The 25805-nt window shown below is 43.4% G+C and overlaps 1 protein-coding gene across 19 annotated transcripts in view; it reads right to left on the bottom strand.

Annotated features, from left to right (window-relative positions):
* NRXN3 (neurexin 3) overlaps nt 1-25805 on the bottom strand; it is a gene marked incomplete at both ends in the record, with an annotated part of 1631502 nt that overhangs the window by 563716 nt on the left and 1041981 nt on the right. For 4 of the 19 annotated variants that reach the window (XM_079699587.1, XM_079699588.1, XM_079699589.1 and 1 more), the window contains one exon: nt 21559-21808. The exons of the other annotated variants lie outside the window; for them this stretch is intronic. In XM_079699587.1, the coding sequence (XP_079555713.1) occupies nt 21559-21808 (250 nt within the window). Of the gene's footprint in view, nt 1-21558; nt 21809-25805 lie in introns of those variants that run through there. 19 annotated transcript variants of the gene reach the window in all.

Raw genomic sequence — 25805 nt, 5'->3', positions numbered from 1 at the left:
ACCAAGTAGCCAGGATTTTGAAAACATATGAAGTTCATGGTGAAAACAATAAGGTTTGTATGGTCCATTGCCTGGTAGTTTGGGTAGTTACTCTTTACCAGCAATTACAACAACAGCAACAAATAATAATAATAATGGTGGGCATTCATTTAAGCCCTTACAAAGGCCAGGCATAAAAGCACCTTGCATGTATTAGCGCTTAAATCCTCACTCTCCATGGTTTAAAAATATCCCTATTTTACAGGTGAGAAACCTGACACACAGACTAGAATAAGGAACTTGCCCAAGGTTACAGAGCTAACAAGTGGCAGACCTAGAAATCATTCCCAGACAAGATCATGCATTTTGCCTCCAAAACCCGACAAGCACTATGGTGCTTCTGGAAGGTGCAGAGTGGATGACCAGGGTCTGCGGCATGTTCCTGTGGGTGCTTGCAGAGCAAAAGATGCTTTAGGGCATGAGCCACATGTACCCATCTGCCTTTAGCACCGACTGAAGGTCTCTAAGTATTAAATAAATGTTGGTTGAATGAATGGTGTTAACAGGTCACTTTTCATAGCTACTCACCAACATATCAGGGTCCAAAAAGGTGATGGGCAGAGACAAAAAGCTCTACTCAGACAACAACCTCTTAGACCAAGTGTCTCTTTTCTGCACAGGTTTAAACACAAAGCTGGAACAGACCGGCAAGTGTGTGTTCGGGAAGCTCTGACACTCATCACGTCGCTGAATGAACTGGTGCCTAATGGGGCCAGGAGGTGTGCAACTATCCTCTCTAGTATCCCACAGCCCCAATTTCTACCACGAAGTACAGTCTATGCCATTCTCCTTTCATTGTACCACACTCCTCAGCTGGTGAGTCTCCCGTGCTTATGTAGTTTGTGAGCAGGGGTTTAAAAGGGATTACATGAGATGATAATTGTCTAAATACTTTGTAAGCCCTAAAGCAGGAAGTAAACATAAAGAGATGGCATTGTTGTCGCTGCTTCTGCTACTACTGCTGTTATTACCACCACGAACACCACTACTAATTACTACTGTATTATTACTACTGGAGCAGAAATCCTAAAGCATCGAGGTTGACATTTCCCCTGGACAGCGACACCTCGAACGGCTTATGGAAGGGGTTGGCAAGTCAAATCACCCCCTCTTTGTACTTGTAAATAAAGTTATATTGAATGCAGTCCTGCCCATTCATTTACATATGGTCTGTGGCTGCTTTCCAAATCTAAGGACAGAATTGAAGAGTTGCAACAGAGATTCTTTACGTCTGAAAAGCCGAAGACATTTACTATCTGACCTTTTACAGGAAAGGTTTGCCAACCTCTGGCCTAAGTTGATCACAGCTGAGTAGCCTTTACCTTATTCTTTAATATGACACCTAAAAAACGTAAATTATTCCACAAGAAATGTGCAGGGTTGTAGAGGAGAGAGGGTGAGGGGCAGAGAGAAGGCATTTCCGTCCTTCCATTAACTCCAACACTGTGGTCCTGCCCCTTGGCCTATCCAGACCTCCTTTTCTGTACAAGGTAGCAACAGTGGCTGGAGAATATGTTAGAGCAGAATCACTAGATGATCCAGCAAGTCCCTCCTGAATCCAAAAGTCTCCACTGCCCATGATCTTTACTTTCTTTCCAATAACACTATTAGATGAGATAGCTAGTGTTTTGACTGTATGTCAGCTGAGAAGACCTTCCAAAGAAGAACTAGACAAGAGCTGAATTAAAAATCCCTTCATGGGCTTCCCTAGTGGCGCAGTGGTTGAGAGTCCGCCTGCCGATGCAGGGGCCACGGGTTCGTGCCCCAGTCTGAGAGGATCCCACATGCCACAGAGTGGCTGGGCCTGTGAGCCATGGCCGCTGAGCCTGCGCGTCCGGAGCCTGTGCTCCACAACGGGAGAGGCCACAACGGTAAGAGGCCCGCATATTGAAAAAAAAAAAAAAAAAAAAAAAAAATTCCTTCATGAATCTTCCCACCATTCATATAGGGTATCTCCTATTGCCCCAGCCTTGAAGAGACAGGGTAGTACAGTGGGAGGATACAGGCTTTGGGGTTCTGGATCCCTGCATTGCCACTTTACAAGCTGTGTGTTCTTGGGCAAATTACTTAACCTCTCTGAGACTTAGTTTCTTAAGGATAATGATACCTATCTTAAAAGGATTCTTTTACAGATCACAGACACTGTAATATATACAACGCATGTGGATGTGGCACACGACAAGGGCTCAATATACAGTAATTGCTACCATTATTATTACAACCCACAGGATGTGAGGTGTTGGACTCAAATACAAAGGAACCTCAGAAATGGAGAGAGACATGCATGGCAGGCTGCCATTTGAAACGCTTGATCTTCAGAAAAAAAGGATATGTTCTGTTGCCTCCCTTCAGCAAACACTTTCTGGAGGGAAAGAGCTCAGAGCCAGAAATCTGGGGAACTGGATATTGATCTGCTCATTTCAAGAGTCCCCTAATTAGGACTGGATCCTCTCTCCTACTTCTCTCTTCACACTGCATCGCAGTTTCCTACTCCAACCTCCAGTCCACAAGTCCATCCCCTATACATACACACAGAGCCAAGTCCAAGACCACAAATGAGGAGTCACATAGTTTTCACAACATGTATGCGCCCAGACACATGCGTGCCTGCATGCACACAAAGGAGGATTAATCCCATATTGTCTTCTGGGAGCCTGAATGATTTGCTTGAACCCTGCCTTAGAGAATCAGGTGCCGTCACCTTCAAGGATTTGATTTGAAGCTAATAGAAAAATCTATTTCTTTCAGTTTCACTTCTGTCACACATCAACCACTGTATTCCCTACAGGAGATTCCTTCTCCTTCTGCAATAACCACCCAGATGACAGATTTCAAACAGCAATATAAGCTGCCTAAGTTAAGTGGTGAGTGGTGCCTCTTAGTTTTATGACCACTGGTTCAGAATGGCCTTGCAGTATCCACAGCCCATCTTAATGAAGATGGGTAAGACAGCTGCCAATGAAATCAAATTTCCCCTTTCTTCCCTTCCATCTTAAGGTCCATCAAACTTTCATCTTCACAACAAAACAGCTGCTGCGGCTGACACTCAGCCACAGTCAATCACCGCTGATGGGCCACACGATTGTCTCTGGAAAGTGAGCTGAGAATCTGCTTTGTTGCAAAGATGACACCAAATGGCAGAGAGGAAAAGAGGGAGTAGCTGTGCCTTCCTTCTCTGAGTAACGAAATGCAACAAAACTATATAGCACATTTAATGTAATATAATAGAAATGAAAATCCTCTGAAAAGTTATAAGTATCATATATATGGAAACCACACTTGTAGTTATGTCCGTACATATAGTAATAGCAGTTTTTTTTTTGTTAGACCAAAGGCAAGAGAACATTTCCTAGATAATATAGTACAGGTGTGTGGCCCCATTCTCCACTAAGACTAATATGTTGTTCTTTATAATCCTGGCTCTGCCAAAGTCAACACTTTCCAAATCTTTATATTTCTTTTAAGGCCCAGCTCACAGCTCAGTTATGACTTTGTGATAGATTGTTAGCAAATACGGCAAGAATTCCTCCCATCCCCACATGCCCACCCTTTTGCAAGGTGACTTTGCTGCTTCTCCCACTGGGAGACTGTCTCCCTAACCCACTGAATCTGGGCTGGCTCTGAGAATTGCTTTAACCAATTGAATGCAGTGAAAGCACTGTTGTGTGACTTCCAAGCTCCTAAAAGTTCTTGCTACTGTTGTTATTACTCTCTTAAAATGCAGCCCTGAGACCACTGTGTGAAGAAGCCCGGGCTAGCCAAGTAGAGGGTGAGAGGTGACGTAGAGCAGAGATGGCCTGTTCTCTGGAACCTACGGTTTCCCCAGACTATTGGCCAGAACCAACCACCAGATATGTGAGTGAGATCATCTTAGACCATCAACATTAGCCCATCTGCCAGACAGCTACAGACACATGAGGGATACAATGTGATGCCTTCAGAACTACTCAGCTAGATCCAGCTTAAATTTCTGACCCACAGAATCACCAGCAAATAGCATGGTTGTTTAAAACATGGTTGTTTTAAATGTTTCAGAGTAGTGCATTATGCAGCAATTGCTAACAGAAAAACTCTTCATCCACAAAGTCTTCTCCAGGTAGAAAGCACCTTGTGCAATGAGAGAAACAAGTTCAAATCCTTGCTCTAGCACTTGCTAACTCTTGACCTTGAGCAGATTTACTTAACTTTTGAGTCTTAGTGTCTTTGAGGGTAAAGTGCTGACAATTTGAACTATTAAGGGGATCATATGAGATGAGACATGTAAGCACCTAAATAGAAGCCTTGGCACACACTCACTCTTTTGACACTTGTCACTTCCCACCTCACTATAGTTATCTGAGTAAATAAAAGCTGCTAGAGCTTCACTGATCTTTGTATCACTCATAATATACAGCACAGGTCACATCATGGTTGCTAGTCAATGCATGCATGTTGACTCAGTGCTCGAATATCCCCTAAGATGTCGCTTGGCTTGATGCTGCCATATTTGCTGGGAATTCTGAAAGTGGTGATATGAACAGAATTGTGGGAAACAGATTGCACTAGCCTTGGTTAAGTCCCTGAACCTTTTGGATCCTCCATTTAGACATCTTTTAAAAGGAGAAAATTGACTATGATCTCCAAGATTCTTTGGAGCTCTGAAATTCATTTATTATCATCACAACACTGGTTAGCATCTACTGAACGCTTATTTATGTGTCAGATTCGGTGCTCCGTTCTTTGTGTAGATAGAAACTTTTAATCACAACACAACCTTATAATATAGATTTTATGGTTGCCATTTTCAGATTTTCAGGAAGTTTAAGCTTTAGGGCAGAAGTCAGCAAACTCATCCTGCCTGTGGCAGAGTTGAGTAGTTGTGGTGGAAACAGAGACTGTATATCCCACAGAACCAAAGATGTTTACTATCTGGCCCCTCAGGAAATGTTTGCTGACCTCTGATCTAGAATAATCTGCTGAGAGATTGATCAGTCAAACTCAGGTGTGTGAAGGTAGAGAGTCTGCGTTACTTCCACTAGGTTATGCCTGCCTATTTATCGTCTCACTCATTTAATCACTCACTCATCACACCTGATCTTTCAAACAGCAGCTCACAGGCAAGTATGTGCCAAGGAAAAATGTTCAAGGCCTCTGCAAGAGCAGCTGAGGAAATGTCAACCGTGGTCTCTGTGCACTCATCTAGTTAAGAATACACGCTCATCTGCCCTCCTGTAGCTAGAGGCCACGGAGCTACACTCAACACTAATTGAAAAATAAGGAATGAAAAGGTTTTCTTTCAACACAAACTTGAATGACTGGAACTACATCTTTATTATCTGAAGTGGGAGCTTGTGACTTGTCAACCTCCACCTGTTCTTGCTTCGGGAAGAAATAACACAGAAATTAGCCTCTGGCTGGTCATCTCATTACTGGCTAGTTTTTAGCCCATTTTTAGAAAACCTGATGATTGTAAAACTCAGCCAGTTAATACAAAGGCACCAGAGGTTTGTTACACATAATACCTGGTGCTTCAGAAATAAAAGATTCAGCACCGAGAAATATGAAGCTTAAGTAAAAATTTATTAAAAATGCACAGAAATGAAGGCAAACATTTCTGAGCTGATCAACAACATTGACTAGGAAATTTAATGTATTTACAAAGAACAGTAATCATTAAATGGCCATATTTTCAGAAACAAGCCTCTCCTACAAAGAGGAATGCTGTAGAACATAGAACAATACTTTGAAAGTTGTGAAGCAGTATATAAATGAGAGGGGTTATATTTATTTCTACCTTTTTCATTGTTTTTGATCATAATCACTAGTAATTTGAAATGATTCTTTCCCCTACTCCTCAAGATGTTGGTTTGCTACATAGTCACACCTGTGCAAATTCTGATTCCTACGTGGAAATGTTCCTCCTTTCCTTCCTCAATGCCACTTGGGTACTTACTACTTTTACCTCTGATGATTGCAACAGTTTGCTAATTAGTCCTTCCAAATTCAGTCTCTTGTCATACCAATTCACCCTACATGACACTGCCAGAATAAACTAATTCCATTTTTTAAATTAATTTCATTTATTCATCCAATGCTGAATGATCATCTGTTTGTTGCACTCCCAGCTATTGTGCTAGAAGCAAAAACAGATGTGGTTTCTGATTAAGGTTGCCAGATAAAACATAGGATACCCAGTTAAATTTGGGTTTCAGAAAAATAACAAAAGAAATGTAGTATAAATATGTCCTAAATATTTCATGGGACATATTGATACTTAAAAATTTTTAAAGTTGGTCATTTATTTGAATATCAAATTTAATTGGGTGTCTTACATTTTATTTTCTAGATGTCATGATCCTATCTGACCCCAATGGAACTTTCAATCCATTTGGGGAAATAGATACTGATCAAATAATCTTACAACTAAATGTAAAGCAGCAACTGTGAAATGTACAACAGGGGAGAGTTCCAGAAGGTTATGAGAACCGTATTTGGGGAATTTGAATTTCTGAAGGAAGTGGAAGGGGACTTCCTAGAGAAGGTGTTATACAAAAGCAGAGACCTCAGGTTGAAGTAGGTGTCAACCAGGGGAAGAGGTGAGGAGATTGCCTAAATGGAATGAGCAAAGGCAAATCTACAAAGGAAGAGTAGGAATGACTGAGAGGAGATAAGGAAGCCACAATACAGAAGGTGGAAGGACCTGGTGGGTGATGAGGCTAAAAACTCCAGTGATGGCCAGACCAGGCAGGCACCCCTGAACAGTTTTGTCTTTATTTGAAGGACTATCGGAAGCCCATGAAGAAAGAGGTTCTGTCCGTTTCTTTACTTTTGTTTTTTTAAAGGAAGGGAGTTACAAAACCAGATTTGCATTTTGAAAAGATACAGTACCCTCCCAAAAGGATTAAGCATCAACTTCTCAGCCTTGACCCTCTTCCTCTCTTATAAATGGTGATAATGACAAAAGAATCACAGGGTGATTGAAAGATGTAAATCAGATAATGCTCACCTTACTGGTTTGTAAATTATAAATGCCAAGGGTGCTAACTGTTATGATAATGATTTTTCAATGTCTTCCATCAAAGAGCCCCAATCTCCTTTGCCAGCCCTTCTCTCAATGTTCCTCTACATGCTCACCCTTCAGCAAACTGGGTCACTGAATCCTGAACATCTAATTTTTTTTCCCCTAAACCTATTTGTCCTTTTCTCCTACATGCCCATAGAAATCATCCTTCAAAACATGACGTAAGGTTTCCCTCTGCCACCTGGTTCTTTTTAATGCCCTAATGGGTTGCGACATTTTCCCCTCTAAATTCCCATGGTTGCTTCTACTTATTTCATGACATTTGTCAAACTATTACATGCATTACAATACTTTACATTCTTACCTTTTAATCCACTCACTAGATTCTTCCATTAATGAATATTATCAAGCACCTTTTATAAAACAAGAACTGGGCTTCCCTGGTGGTGCAGTGGTTGAGAGTCTGCCTGCCGATGCAGGGGACACGGGTTCATGCCCCGGTCCGGGAAGATCCCACATGCCGTGGAGCGGCTGGGCCTGTGAGCCATGGCCGCTGAGCCTGTGCGTCTGCAGCCTGTGCTCTGCAACGGGAGAGGCCACAACAGTGAGAGGCCCACATACCGCAAAAAAAACAAAACAAAACAAAACAAAAACACCAAAAAAACCCAAGAACTATGTTGGTCATCCAAAATAACTCATTCCTTACCCTTAAAGGGGTCAGAATCTAGTGAGAAAAACAATCACCATCAATAAATGGTAGCAACTCAATATTGTATGTTTAATAAAATGAGAGTGAACTCCTCTACCATGGCATGAACCTTCTGCGGGGCCTGAATCCTACTCATATTTGAGTATCTGGCACCCAGGACAGTGCCTAGAATGTAGTTGGAGCCTTAATATATGTTTAATAATTTTAATTATTCAATGAGAAAAGTGTTATAGAGAAAAACACAGAAGGTTGAGAACTTCACTGTGCTAATGGGAGGTAGGGAATGCTTGGCAGACTAGTTACTACAGAGTGAATTGTCAGGTGAAAAGTGCGGAGAAATCTACCAAATAGGAGAGATTCCCAATCGAGGGAAGAACATACTTTAAAGTCATGGAGTTCTCAAAAGGTCTAATGAATATTGAGGCTAAAATGCTGGGTGGGAGCCACATCTGAGAGGAATATATGTCAGGTATCCATCCATCCACTCATTCAGCAAATGTTTAAGGAAACTCACTCCTTGCTAGTCACTGTTTTAGGCACTGGAGACAAAACCATGAGCAAGGTAGACAAGGTCTCTGTTCTCAGAGGTTGATGGAAGCAATACACACAACATGAACTTTCTTGGAGGTATCTGTGCTATAATAAAAAGAAACCATGCTGTTATGCTGGAGAGGAACTTGAAAGTGTGCTTTTTAGACTGGGTCATTAAGGAGATGACACTGAAGTCGAAGCCTGATGTTATAATAAGAAATGGACATGTGGCAATCCAGATGAAAAAGAAAATGTTCCAGAGGGAAGGAATTGATAATATAAAGGCCCTATGATGGGAACAAAATTGGCATGTTCAAGGAACAAAAATTTTAAAAAATAAAATAAAAAGAATTAAGGGACTTCCCTGGTGGTCCAGTGGGTAAGACTCTGTGCTCTCAGCACAGGAGACCCAGGTTCCAGCCCTGGTCAGAGAACTAGATCCCACACGCATGTTGCAACTAAGAAGTCCACATGCTGCAACTAAGAGTCTGCATGATGCTGCAACTAAGAAGTCTGCATGCCACAACTAAGAAGTCCGCATGCTAAAACTAAAGATCCCACATGCTGCAACGAAGATCCCGTGTGCTGCAACTAAGACACAGTGCAGCTTAAATAAATAAGTATTAAAAAAAAAAAGAATTAGGCCAAGGTCTAATGAAGATCGTGTTAGGAAATGAAGTCATAGATAAACAGGGGCAAGATTATGAAGGTAAGGGGTTAGTTTTTGTTCTAGTTACAGAGGGCATGATGTGATCTGATTGGACTTCATCCTGTAGCCTGGGAGGAGCCCCATGCGAGAATGGCATGAACAGATTGGTACTTGAGATGGATGGCTCAATGGTGGGTGGAGCACAGACAGAAGGGGCAATCAGAGGCTTAGTAAGGTCTGTTAATTAGGTTGCTACAACTATCCATCCAGGTGACATGTTTGAGATTGCTATGGGGATGGAAAGGATAGATCTCCGTATTTTAAAGAATTTGTAACCACACTGTAAGTATTTGAGTATAGACCCTTCGTTTCAATTGTCCACTGCAGAGCATAGCCCAGGGCATTGCACTGTTCACTGTAAGTACTTAATAATTAAGCGCGAAGTCCAATGAAGGCGTATCACACTTTTCTGCCCTAACGGTGCTTCTGTGAGCACTCTTCTCTCTGCTGTTCTCTCCTTTTTCTTTTTCCAGAAAGCCCAGAAATTCTACACCAGATACTCAGTCATGCAAAGCAGGGCAGTGGACAGGAACTGGGTGTCAGTTTCTGCTCTGTCACTCACTACTTGAATGACTTTGGTCAAGACATTTATGCTCCTTTTGTTTTGATTACATCAGCTAAAAAAATTTTAAAAATGGGACAAATAACAATTCTACTACTTGTCCTCCTGCTGCAGAGAGCTGTGGTGAGGATCAAAAAAGATCTTGAATTTTCTCTGTAACGCTGTAAAACACAATTTGTAAAATAGCAAACATCGAGCAATTTTAGAAAAATATACCAAAACTATGTCAACCACGAGGGAAAACTGGCCAAAATGTTGAATACTGATTTCCAGTGCACTGTCTAAAACTGAATGAATTGAAAACATATTACCCTTTCATATACAATATATAATTATCTGCTACACACTACGTAATATACTACATCATTGATGTAAAGTATGTATTGAGCACCTAATATGTGCAAGAAAACGTGCTGGCCAGCTAGGGGAACTGAAGCCTGGGTAGCCACAGGAAAACAAACCATCCTCCTCCTCTGTGTCATCCTTCTAAACAACTTCTGGATACTTCCTTTTTTGGATAGATTGTACACTTTTCTTCTCATGACAAACCATCTTCTGTCAAGAGTTCCTTGGGTAGTTAATGGTGTCTTGTGATGAGCCTTAAAACTCTCCTCTCATTTTACTCCTGATTAAAAAGAAAGGATGTGCAGGATCTAAGCTCTTAACTGATTTACACTTCAATTTAATTTCTCTCTTTCTCTTTCCTTCCATGGAAGGATGAAACCTTCCCTGTAATAAGGCTCAAAACTCTCATCAAACAGTTTGATTGGTGCACTGAGTTTCCCTTCCAGGCTGCTGGAGCAGAGAGAAAGCAGGGATCCAGTGAGGGAGCAGTGCCTGGGACGGAGTGAGGACTGCATTCTGTGACAGCAATTAAGGGAACCAATTTGAGTGTTTGGAGTGACTTGGCTCTCATGCTCTCTGACCTTGCTGTGCTGATGTATTACTCCAGTTGTACCAGAGACCATCCCAGTCTCCTTGTCCACAGCAAAACAGGTGACACCTGCTTTTGCATACTAACACTGTGGTGCAGTACAGAAAGGGCTGGTGTTTCAGCCTCAACTTGCCCCTAACTTGAAAAGTGTGATTTGGGAACAATTCATAAACTCCCAGGCTGTTAATCTTTCTCTGCATGAAAATAATTTGATTGGAAAAGGTCCCTACAGACCTCTTCCAAGTCCAGCGTTTGGTAATTCCACAAATGCAAGGCAGCTTTTCAGTCCAATGAAGACCTTTCATCAGAATATTCTTTTAGGGGCATCACCCCTGGGCCTGAGAAACTTAGTGTTCAGGTGGTGGGTTTATTTCTAAGTTACCCTGTGCAGGGAAATAAAGGGTCACTATCTCAACACTGTCAGAAAGAGTGTTCTTATATGATAGCTAGTCTAGTAGACCCCTAATAACTGACAGATGATGGGCTTAGCAGTACATACACATAAAATGACCCCATGGCATATAAAACCCAATAAATAAATCACCTGAAAGACAGGGATTGGCTATAGAGGGCCAAGTCCCCAGGTTTACATTCCTATCTCACATTAACACTGTCCCCCTCTTAGATTGTAATTAGTGTGTTAATGCAAGCCCCCTTGACACAACACACTGATAAATGACACCAGAATAAGGAACAGGTACTGAAACATCTTTATGTCTGTAATGCACAGCAGTCTTAGTCCTCAAGCCTGATCTTCACATTCCAGGTCAGGAGCTGATTAGGTTGCTATCAAGGCCTTTATGCTATGTTATATTTTTCTAGCTCACACATTCACCCACATGTGCACCTGCACACACACGTATTCACCCAATATGAAAACCATTGATACTCTTGAAATATTCATTCCATTAGTTTTACCCTCAAAATTAATAAGCTTCTGCCATATGTATGAATGGTCAAGGATAAAAGTAGGTTCAAAGGTGATCTAATAAGAGTGGCAAGGTATTTTAGAAATCATCAGAATTGTGCCTATTAGCGCTGATAGAAAGATGAATACCAAACTTGCTAAGATAAAGATGGCAGGCTACTTCAAGATCATTAATTGCGATTCTTTCATTTTGCAGGTAAGAGAACTAAAACCAGGAAGGTTTGGTGGTTTAAATTATAATTTGAGGAGAAAGCCTATATGTTGGAAACTAAAATTCCTGATAAATGAGTTTCTTATGGTGAATCAAAAATGAGGTAGGTGAGCCACCAAAGAGGGTCCCTCACTCTTGGATTCTTGATTGAATATGTAACCATTCCCTACCAGCTGACTCTGGAACTTATCTGAATATCCAAAGGCTGCTTCAGAAAGCACACATAATTTCCTGTAATACAACAGGACTTCTGAATATAGGGATGTGTTCTGATCAGTTGTTCTCAATACCAGGGAACAGGTTTTATGTTTGTGCAGGTTACCTGACCTAAGTTCAACACAGTCAGCCCTCCCCTCCATATCCGTGGGTCTCATTCATATCTGCAGAGTCCAGGAACATCGAATCGAAAATATTTGGAAAAAATACCAGGAATTTCAAAAAAGCAAAACTTGAATTTCCTGTACACAGGCAACTATTTACATAGCATTTACATTGTATGTACAACTATTTGCATAGCATTCACATTGTATTAGGTATTATAAGTAATCTAGAGATGATTTAAAGTATACAGGAGGATGTGTATGGGTTAAGGTTATATGCTAATACTACACCACTTTATTTAAGAGACTTGAGCATCTGCGGATTTTGGTACCCATGGGGGTCTTGGAACCAATCCCCGTGGATACTGAGGGGTAACTGTAGAAGCAAGGGGTTAACTGCTTAGCAAGAGGAAGAACTTAAAGTGAATTGCTTAACTCTCTGAGGCTCAATTTCTTTTCCTGTAAATTCATGATAAGAATGGTGCCTACCCTGAAGGATAGTTGGTAAAGATTAAATGAGGTAAGCTAAAGCATTTAGTTCAGTACCTGACTGCAATATTATAATTTATAAGAAATACATATTTGGTCATTCAGATGACCAAAATACACTTTTCATACGTATTCAGTCTTCATCCACAGTTCCTGGCTCACAGCTTTCAAAACTACCAGAATTTCCAGTGATGAGAGGATAAAGGTATCTTTTGTTATGTTAATGAAATGACTTTCTGTAAGCACCTTAGGATTGGGGAGGGTGGGGGTGGGTGGCTAATTGCCAGTGGAGCCAAGCTGGTGGTTAAAGGTTGGGACTTTCAGTCTTGCCCCCAACCTCCTGGGAGGGTAGAGGGGCTAGAAGTTGAATCAGTCACAAATGGCCAATGAGTTAATCAATCATGCTTATGTAATGAAGCCTCCAAAAGACCCCTAAAGGACAGGGTCTGGATGGGGAAAGCTTCTGGGTTGGGGAACACGTGGAGACTTGGGGAGAGTGGCTCACCTGGAAAGGGCATGGATGTTCCCTGCACTTTCCTTGCATCTTGCCCTATGTATCTCCTCCACATGGCCCGAGTGACTCAAACATTCTCTGCCTCAGTGTCAGCATCTTCCAAATGTGAAAACAGCTGTACCTATCTCAGGAGAATTCCATGAGACCTTTAGGAGAGTGTCAGGTATATTCAAAGAACTAAAAAAAGTGAATTATTATTAGTAATATTATTATTATTATGAGTAAAGAAGATACTATTGTCATTCTTGTAAAAGCACAGAGGTCTCCTTTCTTGGGTTTATTTTTTCTAAGAAGATTGAATTGACAGAAGTGAAAACCCAAAGATGTCCATCCAACTATGCTGAGATAGTGGTCCATGTCAAGAAATATATAATAATTGGTTCAAGGAAAGAGATATACAATAATACCTTGACTATCTAAGTCACAGGACCCTCCTCCCACCCAAATTATTCAGGAGGCCAAATTTTCCCAGTAGCTGAGATTTAACCCTTTAATCATCTTTTCAAACTTTAAAAAAATCAGAATGCTGCTAAAATTGACCCAAAGAATCCAAGAGGGTCTTGCTTTGTTTTACCTGTGAGCTAATTTTTCACAAGGGCCTTTTTTCAGCCTCTATTAAAAACAGAGGTTCTGGCTTCCCTGGTGGTACAGTGGTTAAGAATCCGTCTGCCAATGCAGGGGACACAGGTTCAAACCCTGGTCCGGGAAGATCTCACATGCTGCGGAGCAACTAAGCCTGTGCACCACAACTACTGAACCTGAGCTCTGAAGCCCTCGATCCACAACTACTGAAGCCCGCATGCCACAACTACTGAAGCCCTTAGAGCCTGTGCTCCACAACAAAGAGAAGCCACTGCAATGAGAAACCCACGCACTGCAACGAAGAGTAGCCCCCACTCGCCACAACTAGAGAAAGCTCGCACGCAGCAATGAAGACCGAATGCAGCCAAAAATAAATAAAATTAAAAAAAATAAATTTATATTAAAAAAAGAGGTTCAAAACAGTTGGCTTTATTCTGTTAGTTATCACTTATAAAGAAGCCCAAAAGACTTTGCTGCCTATCCCTACTTGCTCATGATAAGTCTAGGACTTGAAAGCAGGAATTAAATGGACAGTGGAAGCACATTTAAAATTTTTGACCTGGGGAAGCTAATCCCTCTTTGGTAGTCATCACCCATACTGCAAAAACAAGTGTCTGCCCAGGTCCGTGTTCCTGAAGCTGTCAGACACACCTGTGCACTTTTATAAGTCTTGCACGCTCTTCATAAAAAAAGAGTTCCCTGTATGGCAATTTCAACTTTTAAAATGTGCTCATTTTGCTTGGATGTCGTGGGCTGATTATTTCTTCCTCCTTGTTTGAGCTGTGCAGACAGCCAGACCCTGCCTATCTCCTCCCCCTTCTCTTCTTTGACAACATCAAATGACAAAGGTGCAAAGCAAATAAATGTTAAGTAAAACACTGACACCGGTTCAGTTTAATGCTTTGCTCTGTCAACCTGCTCTACTGCTTAGCAACCATGGTGGCTCACCCCAGTTCATTTTCATTTTAATGTGCCACACAGAAAAGCTGCCTAAATATATACCCTCGGTTCTGAAGCATATAATCTGTAAACTACAGGAACAGGCGGATCATTTCCATTAGTTTCTTATGTAGCAAAAACCACAATTTGCACCCAAAACATGTAATTATATTCAAATTTTGAAAGACTGCCTGGGAAATAGTTGAAATTCATAGTTTGGGGGGAAGTCACTCAGGAGTATACACCATTATGTTTTAACGTGGGGGGTGGCTGACAGGAATATTTCAAAACAGTAAAAAAGGGAGGGTGCGGACAGTATCTCAGAAAAGGTGGCTTTCGGGGTTCTGGAGGTTTTATGTTCATACAGCCACTCAACAGCTGGTGAGCAAAGGGTGGGAACTGGGGCAGGGAACGTGTCTTTGAACAATAACTGGGCTGTGGCTTCAGATGGGAAACAGAGACAGGTGAACACACAAGTCATCTCCCCCATGCTTTCTGGCCAGTGAGGCCCAACCAGGACAGGAAATGTCTCCCTGCATGGGAACCAACCCGAATATGAGCACTTTCTCACACTAGGGTCTCCCATTGAGGAGACCTTCAGAACACCCAAGAATCCTACCTCTTGGCACAAAGCCAGACACCTACTAGAAGAATACATATGAAACATTAACTTCACAGAAGGCCACGAAAATCCAAGGCTGGCAGAATCCATGCCTACAGGACTTAATCTGGTTAAGGGGAGATCAACCTGAAGCAAAAGGTCTTGGAGGAAGGAGAAGTCGGCATTCGTGCTGTAGAGTAAAAGGGTGATGGACGTAGCGTCATACTGCCCGGGTTCCCAGCTGATTCTGATACTGATGGGAGGCCCTTGTCTAAGTCCCCACTTTGGCCATCTGGAACATCAGAGGATCAGATAATCCCTAAACTCACTGTGTTTGTTGTCTGTTTCTTGAGACGACAGTCCGTCAGGGAGAACACAAAGACCAAGAGCTATGTGGTCAGAACCAGGTTTGAAGCCTGGCTCTACCCCGACCTTGATCAAGTCACTTAAGCTCTCTGAGTCTCACTGTTTTTATTTATGAAGCGGTGGTAACCTTATTAAGGTCAAGGATTGTGAGATTAAATGAAATTATATACGTAAAGCATTGGAAGAGTGCCTGGTACACAGGAGGTGTGCGTTATATGTTGTCATATGATCCCAGCAAGTCTTTCGCAAAAACTCTAACTGTAAGTAGAAATAAACCACCTGCTCTGTATAAACTCAGTTGCTATTCTGCCCCCTGCCCTGATATGGCCAAACACAGCAGAGCATTTTAAACACAATGCAGAGCTCCTTTCTAGTATTAAAAAGGCGTGTTTAAATGAAAGCTGCATTTTTTCTGTCTCTGCGTGACTGTGGTGAAGTTGGATTGTGGGCTTTACAACATCACAGTGTGTCCCTCTTGTACATTATGCTGCTTCTGGTGGAGAGAGGAGAAGAGAAAACCTGGCTGTGGCTGTGGCTTTGGCATAAGTTATTATCATAGTCAAGAAAACAGACCTACAAAATACCGGCAGACCTGTTGAACTCAGACGGGTTGAAGATACACAGTGGTGTCTTTAAAGACGTACAGATTGGAGAATCATGCCGTCCTAGTTTTGAGAAAGGAAAAGAGTGAGCCACTGTAGTTCATAAAGGAAGTCCCTGGTAGAGCAGGGACGCCAGGCCTGGAATGGCAGCCGGTCTCAAGAGAGAGCCATTGAGTGTGGGTATTAGAGTTTGTCTGCAGAGCACGGGGCTGTAGTCAGACAGAATTAGCCTGTGTGCACATCAAGGTAGAGACTCAGTCACAAGAGATAAACCAAGAGGAAAGCAAACACAAATATTAACTACAGTTACTGGTGTTGTTTTCTCCATAGATGTAAATAGGATTTTTCCTGAGGAGGCCCCATCTTATCAATTTTGTAAATTGCTGCCACTGTCACAGAAGGTTTTATTTTCCCACAGTGAAAGTCTGAACTGAGTTCAACAGAGATGCACTGAACAGTACATTTTTACTTTGTAACGACTGGGTCCTGGGGGAGGAGGAGGAGTGTTATGGGCTGAACTGTGTGCCCACAAAATTCATGTGTGGAAGCCTAGACCCCCAGAACTTCAGAATACAACTATATTTGGAGATAGGGCCTTTAAAGAGGTGATTAGGTTAAAATGGGACCTTTGAGTGGAACTTAATCCAATCTGACCAGTGTCCTTATTAGAAGAGGAAATTCCGACATACAAGGAAACACTGGGGATGCATGAACACAGAGGAAAGACCCCTTGAAGACACAGCAAGAAGGTGGCCACCTGCAAGCCAAGGAGAGGGGACTCAGAAGAAACCAAATCTGCCACCACTGTGATCTTGGACATCTAGCCTCCAGATCTGTGAGAAAATAAAGTTCTGTTGTTGAAGCTACCCAGTCTGTTTTTTGGTGTTGATTTTTTTTTTTTTTTAATGGCAGCCCTAACAAACTAATACAGGAAGGGAAGTATGATTAAGTTCAAGTTTAATCTTGAGAGATCTGCCTCCCTCCCAGATCACATAGAGTCCTAGCGAAGTAAGCTTTCTGAGGTCTGATAAATTCCTTCATTAAAATGTAAAATAAAATATGTTATGTCTTCCAGATTCAAAATCAGACAAGAAAACAATAAAGGTCTTACTACTAAATTCCAGCCATCAGCCAGTTTGGTGAAGGGTTTTGTTCTGTTATGTTTTTCCTGAAAGGAATTGTTCCAATTCTCTCATCTCTTCTCCCTCTGATATGGCAGGCCTCACCTCCAACCACCAACCCCCGCACAATGATCCATGTTGAAAGTCCTGAAGAATTTACACTGGGATAGTATAATCTTCCTACGGTGGCCTTTCAAGAACAAGTTAATCTCCAGACCCACCACTTGCCAACAAATTTTAGAGAAGCCAAACAATGCATCTAGAGGAGACAGAGAAAAAGAAACCAATTTAATTAATTAATCACCAAGGCCAAAGACATATAAATCTTATCATTTTATCTGTCAACCAACACTCTGAATTATTCAGCAATCTGAATCCCAAGAAGAAAGGGAGAGAGAAAGTGGTTAGAAAGCAGCTGGCTGAGCAAAAGAAAGTGCTCAGTAGATCAGAGCAAAACAAGCCCCGTGGCTGGAAAAACTTCAGAGGTGGGTCTCTGTGACAATGAATGAGAAGCATAATTTCTTAAAGAAAGACTCCAGGCTCATGGGCCACAAGGGGGACTACCACCGCTGTCTTTGCTAAGGTGACTCAAAGAGGATTTATGTTGTCCCACCTACACACACACACACACACACACACACACACACACACACACACACAGGTTTCTGAGCAAGAGACTTTCCTCTAAATACATTGTGGTATATTCCCTTGTAAAATTGAGTTTTAGGTTTTTCAACTAGGTACCCCCAAATGCCTAAAGAGACAGAAAGGTCTGCTATTTTATGGAAAATAAAATATAAGGAGCATACTAAACCTAGGCTCTGTAGAGAAAACTTTTTCTAAACTATAAGTATTAAAATATTTTTAAGTAGATGTGCATTGGATTTCTTAAAGGTGGGAGAGAGGAAAGCAAATATATGAAACTCTCGTATAAAACTGAAGGTTGGTAAACAAATGTATTTTAGTATTTATATGTCCCATACCACTAAATTATCCAGGAGTTTCAATAAGCATGATATATAAGTATGAAAATAAAGTTGAGGATGAAAAATACCTGTAGGGTTATTCTGAATAACAGAACAATGTGAATCTGCATTTCACAAGGGATATTTAGATTTTATATTAATTAATTTGGTTGGGTATCTGGATCCTCGTCCCATCCCTCAAATTTTTAAAATTTTTAGAAGCACTTATCTTTCATAGATGATCCAAATACTTCTGAAATTATCCCGTGCTGAACAATACAATGTCTTATTTAGTTTTCTATCCTTAGCAGGTTACACACAGCCTGGCACATAGTAAATACCCAATAAATGTTAGTTCAATAGAAGAGAGCATGAAAGAAAGCAGGGAGCCTGAAGGAAGGGACTGAGCAATGGGGAAAAGCTTACTAGACTCCAGTTGAGAAGAGAGTTAATTGTATCTGAAGACACAACCTTAACCTGAGACTATTTTGGATACCCCGGGCAGGTGTGGCCTTAGTCTCCCCAACTTATAAAGGAGCTCAGCCTGCTTTAGGCTGCCCTGGGATCAAGATTTTAGGCAAATCTATACATAATCAATTTTTAAAAGATCAGAACCAAGCATGGGTAGGAGAACAGCTGTTCGGAGAATTTCTCCTTCTTCCATCTGTTTTAGTGTGAGTCTCACTATAGGGCAGGATGTTTTAGAAGGAAGGGTGGCAAAAACTCATTAACAGGCAGCTCTGAGGACCTCTGGCTTCTCAGGAAATGCGCAAAGTGAACAAGGGTAGAAAAAACAAGCAAAGGAAAAAAATTTCTCTTGAGTCCAGAGAAGGTTCTTGAACTCAAGGCTCTAGTTTTCATTTTATACCAGAATGAAAGGCATTTACTTCCTCACAGACAGTATAGACTGCTCCTTTTAACGCTGGAATAGGGTTGGCAGAAAACTATTAGTAACAACCATTAGTCGCATGGTGTTATGCCTCCTACCACCTCCATCTAAAAGATTTTTTAAAACAATTGCTGTTAGCTAAGCCTTTGTCTTGGACTAGGGGAAAGCAAGTGTACTCTAAGTAAGAATTAGAGGAGCATTAACGGAGCACCGAGGGGTCTCCTGGTCCTTTCAGGGAGAAAAGGGCACAGCTTAGATAAGGGATTGAAGCCAGAGTTTGGGGTATCTTGTTGCTTGCTGCTTCTCTTGATTTCAAGCTCAAAAAACATTAATTAAATATGCAAGGAGCCTGCTTAATATAGATGCATTCAGTCTCTAAGCCCAGCTCAGTGGGATGGGACTTCAGGATTGAAAGAGGATACTGCAAAGTTGATTTCATGAGCTTTCTTGTCTCAGTCATGCCAGATCCTGAAGTTCACTGCATTCTCAGCTCTGGGCATCTAAGGGCCTCTTCTAGGGTCTCTAGTCATTTATTTACTTTGTTCTCCTTTTCCATCGTACTGAATCTTATCAGATGTAGGTTAATGTGAAAGAAGATGGAACCAGTCAAGAAGATTTAGAGGGTACTGAGCAACTGGTCAATGAAGAAATGAATGGAGAAGAGTTGTTTTTAACCTGTGCTGGCTCAACCCCTTTTGCCCCTTTAGCTGAGAGAGAGAGAGAGAGAGAGAGAGAGAGAGAGAGAGAGAGAGAGAGAGCAAGTGCCAGAGAGAAACAAAGAGATTGACAGACCTAGGAAGTATTGCAAATTCCATCACTTAACTAGTAGCTGCTCTTAACTGTTTACATCCCGAACAGAAAACACGGAGACCTTGCCAGCCTATAACCTCTAACTAATACATAATCTTCGTCTCCCTGCTGATCATTTACACTAATTAGCAAAATTTAGCTAATTATCGCTGAGTGTTTCTGTGTTTAATTACGGCTATTAGGAATAGTCTGTCTGGCTTCCTCCATCTCCCATCCCCTCTTTTTCTTTCCCAATCTTTACAATCCCACCCCCACTCCCAGTCCCTCTCCTCCTTAGGAGCTAACAGTTTCTAGTTCCATGAAATTGCTTTTGCATTTTTGGTGGTTGTGGTTCTTTCCTCTCCTAGGGTGTTTTTTTTTTTTTTTTTCTTTTTTTGAAAGCTTACACCGACCTAGCAGGAGTCACAGAGAAAACAGCAACCAGATCAAGATCAAGCATTCCCTCCTTCCCACCACCCACCTCCACCAACCTTACAAGCTCTGAGCTGCTTGACAACTCCATCAAATAAAATGTAAAGAGACAGTCAGAAAGAGCCGGAGTACGTGCTGGCATTTTCTCAATGTGCTTCCACTTAACGCTACAGAGAGCACAGAGCAGAAACCCAGGGCTAGGAGGCAGTGGGAAGGACTGACATTCCGATCGCGGTCTGTATGTTAGAGGCCTTCACAATACAAGCTAGGGCAGGGGACCTCTAGTGTGGTTTGCTCTCGCTGCCCCCCAGAGGACTGCTCCTGCAGTTGGGTTCTGTGATCCCCGTTCTCCTCACCATCAGGGTGCGGTGCATAGTAAACAAATAATGAAGCTCCTTTCTTTAGAACAGTTTACTACAGCAAGAGCCTACCTCAGGGCAGACATCACCCTCTCAGAGGCAGCCTGCTCAAAGCTGAATATCATTTTAAGAGCCATAGATCTCTTCCTTCAATCACTATGCTAGGAGGGTCATTTAGAGCAAAACATATTGTACTTATATTGTGTGAACAAACCCACCCATGCTACCTTTAATTGAATAACATTTCCATAGATGGTGGAACTGAAGGGGCAATAATATACACTTGGTTAAATTATAAATGGACTTTGCCTTATCTTATACATTGCTTCCTCTTGGGTAGTCAGCAGTATTAGGTGTACAGTTTTCATGATAGCTGCTCCCTCCTTCTGACATGTGGACAAACATAAAGTGGCCCAAATGAACAATAATGACCACCGGTTATTAAAGATTACACTCAGCTACTTCCCCCCACCCCCGACCTTTACCACACAGGCCACTTTATAGCAGTTCAATCAACTTCAGGCTGAAGACCTAAGGATTCCTGTTGTCTGCTATTTTCCCACGACTAGCTCTCAAACAAGATCAGAGAGAAGAAGGGTGAAAGCAGGGTGAATGAATGAATTCTCAAAAGTGCAGCACTGGGGACTTATCTGACCAAGTTGTCTGCCATCCTGGGGGGTGAAGGAGGCAGAAGGTTGCAAAGGGGGGGGATGCGGTGCTTGTGAAGCTATGAATAAGGGAGCCAAGGAGAGGAGGACCCATTAGAGAATATGGGGAGACTGGGGCAGAAAACTCTAGCCTTTTAGGGAGAAACTGGACATTTTCTTCCCTCATGCACATGCGATGCTTTTCATTATTTTAAATTCAATTTTTAAAATTCTCTTCCCACCCTTAACATTACCTGAAAGGCAAGTGGGTTAAGGAATTGCTATGCCCCGTTAAAAGGATAAAGAGCAGAGAGACCCACCGTGCCCTCCTCGAAGGGAAACAGGGGAGCGATAGATAGAAATAGGCACTGAGTGATGCTTGCTGCCATGGAAATGGTGCTCGTGCTGAGAGTGAGACCCCGGCGAGGAAGAAGAGGAGGAGGAGGAGAAGGGTACATTAGAGGAACTCCACACGGAGCTGATGATACATCCCCAGAAGAGGGACCAGATCCCAAGCGTCCAGGCCGGCCGGCGAGGAGGGCTCCGTCTCGCGTGGATTCTCAGGTGCATGGTCAACACACTGGACCACCACAGATGGGCAGTTTGAATTCCAGCCAGTGAGCAATAATGAAGTTCATGATGCCCAGGGGCCCATCATAGCAGGAGGAAGACTTGGCCCAAATTTTGGAAAGAGGGAAGGAATAAGCGTTTTCAAGACAGATGATGAAAAAAAACACACAAAAAAAACAACAACAGCAACTACTACTTAAAAAATAAAAGGATATAAGGCAAAAGCTCCCCTTTCCTGGAGCTGAAATTTAGGATGTCAAAGTCCACCCAGGTGTAGCAGCCCTCCTAGGGAGCCCCGGGACGCCACACATGTCAGGGGAGGCCAGGCGCAGCTCCTGATCTCTGGGCACCTCAGGCCGGATGACTTAACGGCACACTCCGGGAAGCCACACAGAGGAAAGGTGGAAACGAAGGAAAAGGAGGAGGCAGCAGGAGACCCAAGTAGGTTCAGGTTAGTTTATCCCAACATCCAAGCAGTTTGAACATTTTTTTTTTCGTTTTCCACTCCCATGCGATGCAATGCAGAACTGCCAGGCAAAGGGGGGACTGCAGGTGGGAGACTTCTTCGCGGGTTCCTCGCAGTCTCGGTGTAAGGGCACGGAGGCTGTTAACCCTGCGCTTTCTGGAAGAGCTCCACGGAGCAGCCGCCTGCGTCCTGGGTTTCCCAACTGGATGAAAAGCAGCAGCAGCAGCCGGAGGAAGAGAACAAGAAGGACCGGAGAGAGAGAAGAAGAGGAGAAGGAACCCGGCGCGGAGCAGCCACCCAAACCAACAGTGGCACGGGGCGCGGAGAGGTGGGTGGGCGAGCAGGGAAGGCGCGAGAGGAGGTGCCCGGTAGGCGGCAGGGGTGGCCAAGAGGGGGGCGGGCGCCTGCAAAGTGCGCGGCCCTGGGAGGTACAGGTGAAGTGAAGCGAGGAGTTGGGGAACCGAATTCACAAATGGGCAAGTCGTATGCAAATAGCGCACTCCCGAGAGCAAATCAGTGCCGCCCGAGCGCTCTGCCGAGGGACTGGCTGGCTCCGAGGAAGGAGGGGCCCGAGCGACCCGGAATCCCTGCCCTCCCCATTCAAGTACACGCTCGCTCGCTCGCTCGCCCGCTCGTCTACACCCGCGCGAGCCTCCCGCACAGCCCCCCACCCTCCTCACGCTCCGCTTCTTATGAGCACGCGCGCGCGTGTGTGAGGCGGGCAGACGGACCCTGCGCCTTTGATCACCCTGTCCCTTCTCCTCTCCCAGGCGCAGTAAGCCAAACTCCGGCGACTGGGGAAGAAAAACTGCAGGCGGCGGCTAAGGCTAAAGTAGTCCCAAATAGAAATGAAAATAACCCCCTTGAGTAGCAGAAGCGCCGGGACGTCTGCACACGGTGGTGCCGCAGGTGCTCCCCCTGAGCTGGTGGTCAGCACCGCGCGGCCACTTTCCCGGGTGTGCCTCTCTGGGGGGGTTCGGATGCCCAGGGCCCACCCGAGGGGCGAATGGCGGGAACGCGTCTTGGTTCTCAAAGGGGAAGGCAGAGAGGTGGACAGGGAACTCCGGAGGGTGAGAGGTTTGATGGCTGGAGGCCCTTCCTGGTAAACAGGATGCTCTTGGAATTCAGGACCCAGGGGTTAGCGCCCGTGCTGGCTGACCTGGTCAAAGAACTTCAGGAGAGGTGAGGGCTGCATCTGCTGGCCTGTCCTGGACTGGCCTTAGAGGTGCTGCCCCAGGTGGGTGAAGCTTTTGGGCCTCCAGGACTCTGGGCACTAAAGAGAGTGAGGCTTTTACATCCAGGCTGAACCTGCAGGGGAGAGCGGGAGTGGCAGGAAGAAGCTTGGCGCACCTGTTGTGGCCATCTGTTACTCCAGGAGAAAGCTGACCCAGGGCTCTGCCAGGGAATGGTAACATTCTGGATGAGGCAGCCTCCATTCTACGCCCCCTCTCTCCGCCGCCCAACTTCTCCTAACTATGCTGTTCAGCAGGAGACAGAAACCCAACAGCCTCCTAGACTTTGGGGGCTTGCTGGCTCTGACTCCTTCCTTCCCACTCACCTTGGTTACAAAAGCACACACTATATATATATTTTTTGGGGGGGGCAGGTGGAGATGGAGGAGGGAGGTGAGGGAATAATACTTGCTGGTTAAATCGTATCATGACTTTTGCTGGTTAAATCGTGTGTGTGTATATATATATATATATGTATATATAACAATTAGGGGGCATTCCTTTTTTAAAAAGGAGTTTATAGCAACTATTATACTTCTGCTCTCAATAAACATTTCACCCCCCCCGACTGAGAATAAGGGATTAAGACAGTCCTATTCATTCTTGGGGCACCTCGAGGAGACACTGAAGAAGTTAGCATTACCTGTCTCTAACGTAAAGATACCAAACCTATGAATGATTTGTCTTCAAGATCAAATATATAAGTTCATTTCAGAATTTATGATGGTGACTCGGTACTTTGGTTATGAAATTGGTGTTCTCCTAAGGATCCCTGCTGCCCATGGTAAATGGTGCACGGTCATCCCACCTGTTCTGGCTCTCAGCTGTTAAGGGTGATTCAAGATCCACAGTCTCCAATGGGATAGCCCTCACTCATGATCTTTCATGCCTTTGGGTGGTGGCCCACAAACACAATGTTTTAAACTAGCAACATGTACCCAGGAACAGCACAATAAGAGAGAGGGGTGATTTATGGAGACTCAGTTTAAACCTGTTTCCTCCTCTGTAAAATGGGAATAATTCCTCCCTTTATGAGGTTCTTGGGAGTATTAAATGAGATAATGTATACACAGCATCTGGCCATAGCACCAGACAAAGAGTGGCAGTACTTTTTGTCTAATACAAAAATAAGCTAAAGCTCCAAGAAGGTTAAGTACATATTTAGGGTCTCAGGCTACTGTTAGGACAAAAGTGAGAAAAATATATATATTAAGCATCCTCCCTTAAGGCAGATGATAATTCCCATTCAAGGGACTTCCCTGGTGGTAAGAATCCACCTGCCAAGGCAGGGGACACGGGTTCGATCCCTGGTCCAGGAAGATCCCACATACCGTGGAGCAACTAAGCCTGTGCGCCACAACTACTGAGCCTGTGCTCTAGAGCCCGCGAGCCACCACTACTGAGCCCATGTGCCACAACTACTGAAGCCGGCATGCCTAGAGCCCAGGCTCCGCAACAAGAGAAGCCACCGCAAGGAGAAGCCCGTGTACCGCAACAAAGAGTAGCCCCCGCTGGCCGTAACTAGAGAAACCCTGTGCGCAGCAACAAAGACCCAATGCAGCCAAAAATAAATAAAATTAAATCTTTAAAAAAAAAAAATTCCCATTCAATCCAACCACTCCTTGATTTTGTCCTCCAGATGGAGCCCCACTGCACTTTGGACTTAGTCTAACTCTGTAACGTGGCCTTAAAGAGACCTAGATGACCTGGCTTATACCTAATTCTCCAACTCCATCTTCTGCCAGATGACCCCTTACTCACTACCTTCCAGTCGCCCAGACCCACTTTTTGCTCTTTGAATGTGCCAAGTTGTTTCCCAACTCAAGGCCTTTATACTTGCTGTCCCCACTTCTCTGGAACACTTTTCCCTAAGATTTTCATGTGATTGGTTCATTGGAGACGTCACCTCCTCAGAGGCCCTCTCTGGCCCTCATCTAAAGTTAGCCACCACCACCCTGAAAGGCACTTTATCCCATTACTTTGTTCTATTTCCTTCGAAGCACTCTCTGCTTTCTGAAATTACTTTATTTATAATTGTTCATAGTCTATCTCCTTAAAAAGACTGTAAGTTCCCTGAAAGCTGAAACTTTGTCTTGGTCTCCCCTATATCTTCTGTGTGTGGAAGAGTGGGTAGCACATAGTAAAAGCTCGGTAAATATTTGCTGAATTAATGAATCCAGTGAATCAATTGCCAACCTCATACTCAGATTTTTACATAGCATTCATTCCACTGACATATTTAGCTGGCTTTAGTGACACTGATCCCCAGAGACACACATTTCCAGAGGTGATGAGTTGA

The sequence above is a fragment of the Hyperoodon ampullatus genome, assembly GCF_949752795.1.
Source record: "Hyperoodon ampullatus genome assembly, chromosome: 3".
Lineage (NCBI taxonomy): Eukaryota > Metazoa > Chordata > Mammalia > Artiodactyla > Ziphiidae > Hyperoodon > Hyperoodon ampullatus.
The sequence above is the reverse complement of the archived record's forward strand: the minus strand, read 5'-3'. Positions and strand labels throughout refer to the sequence as shown.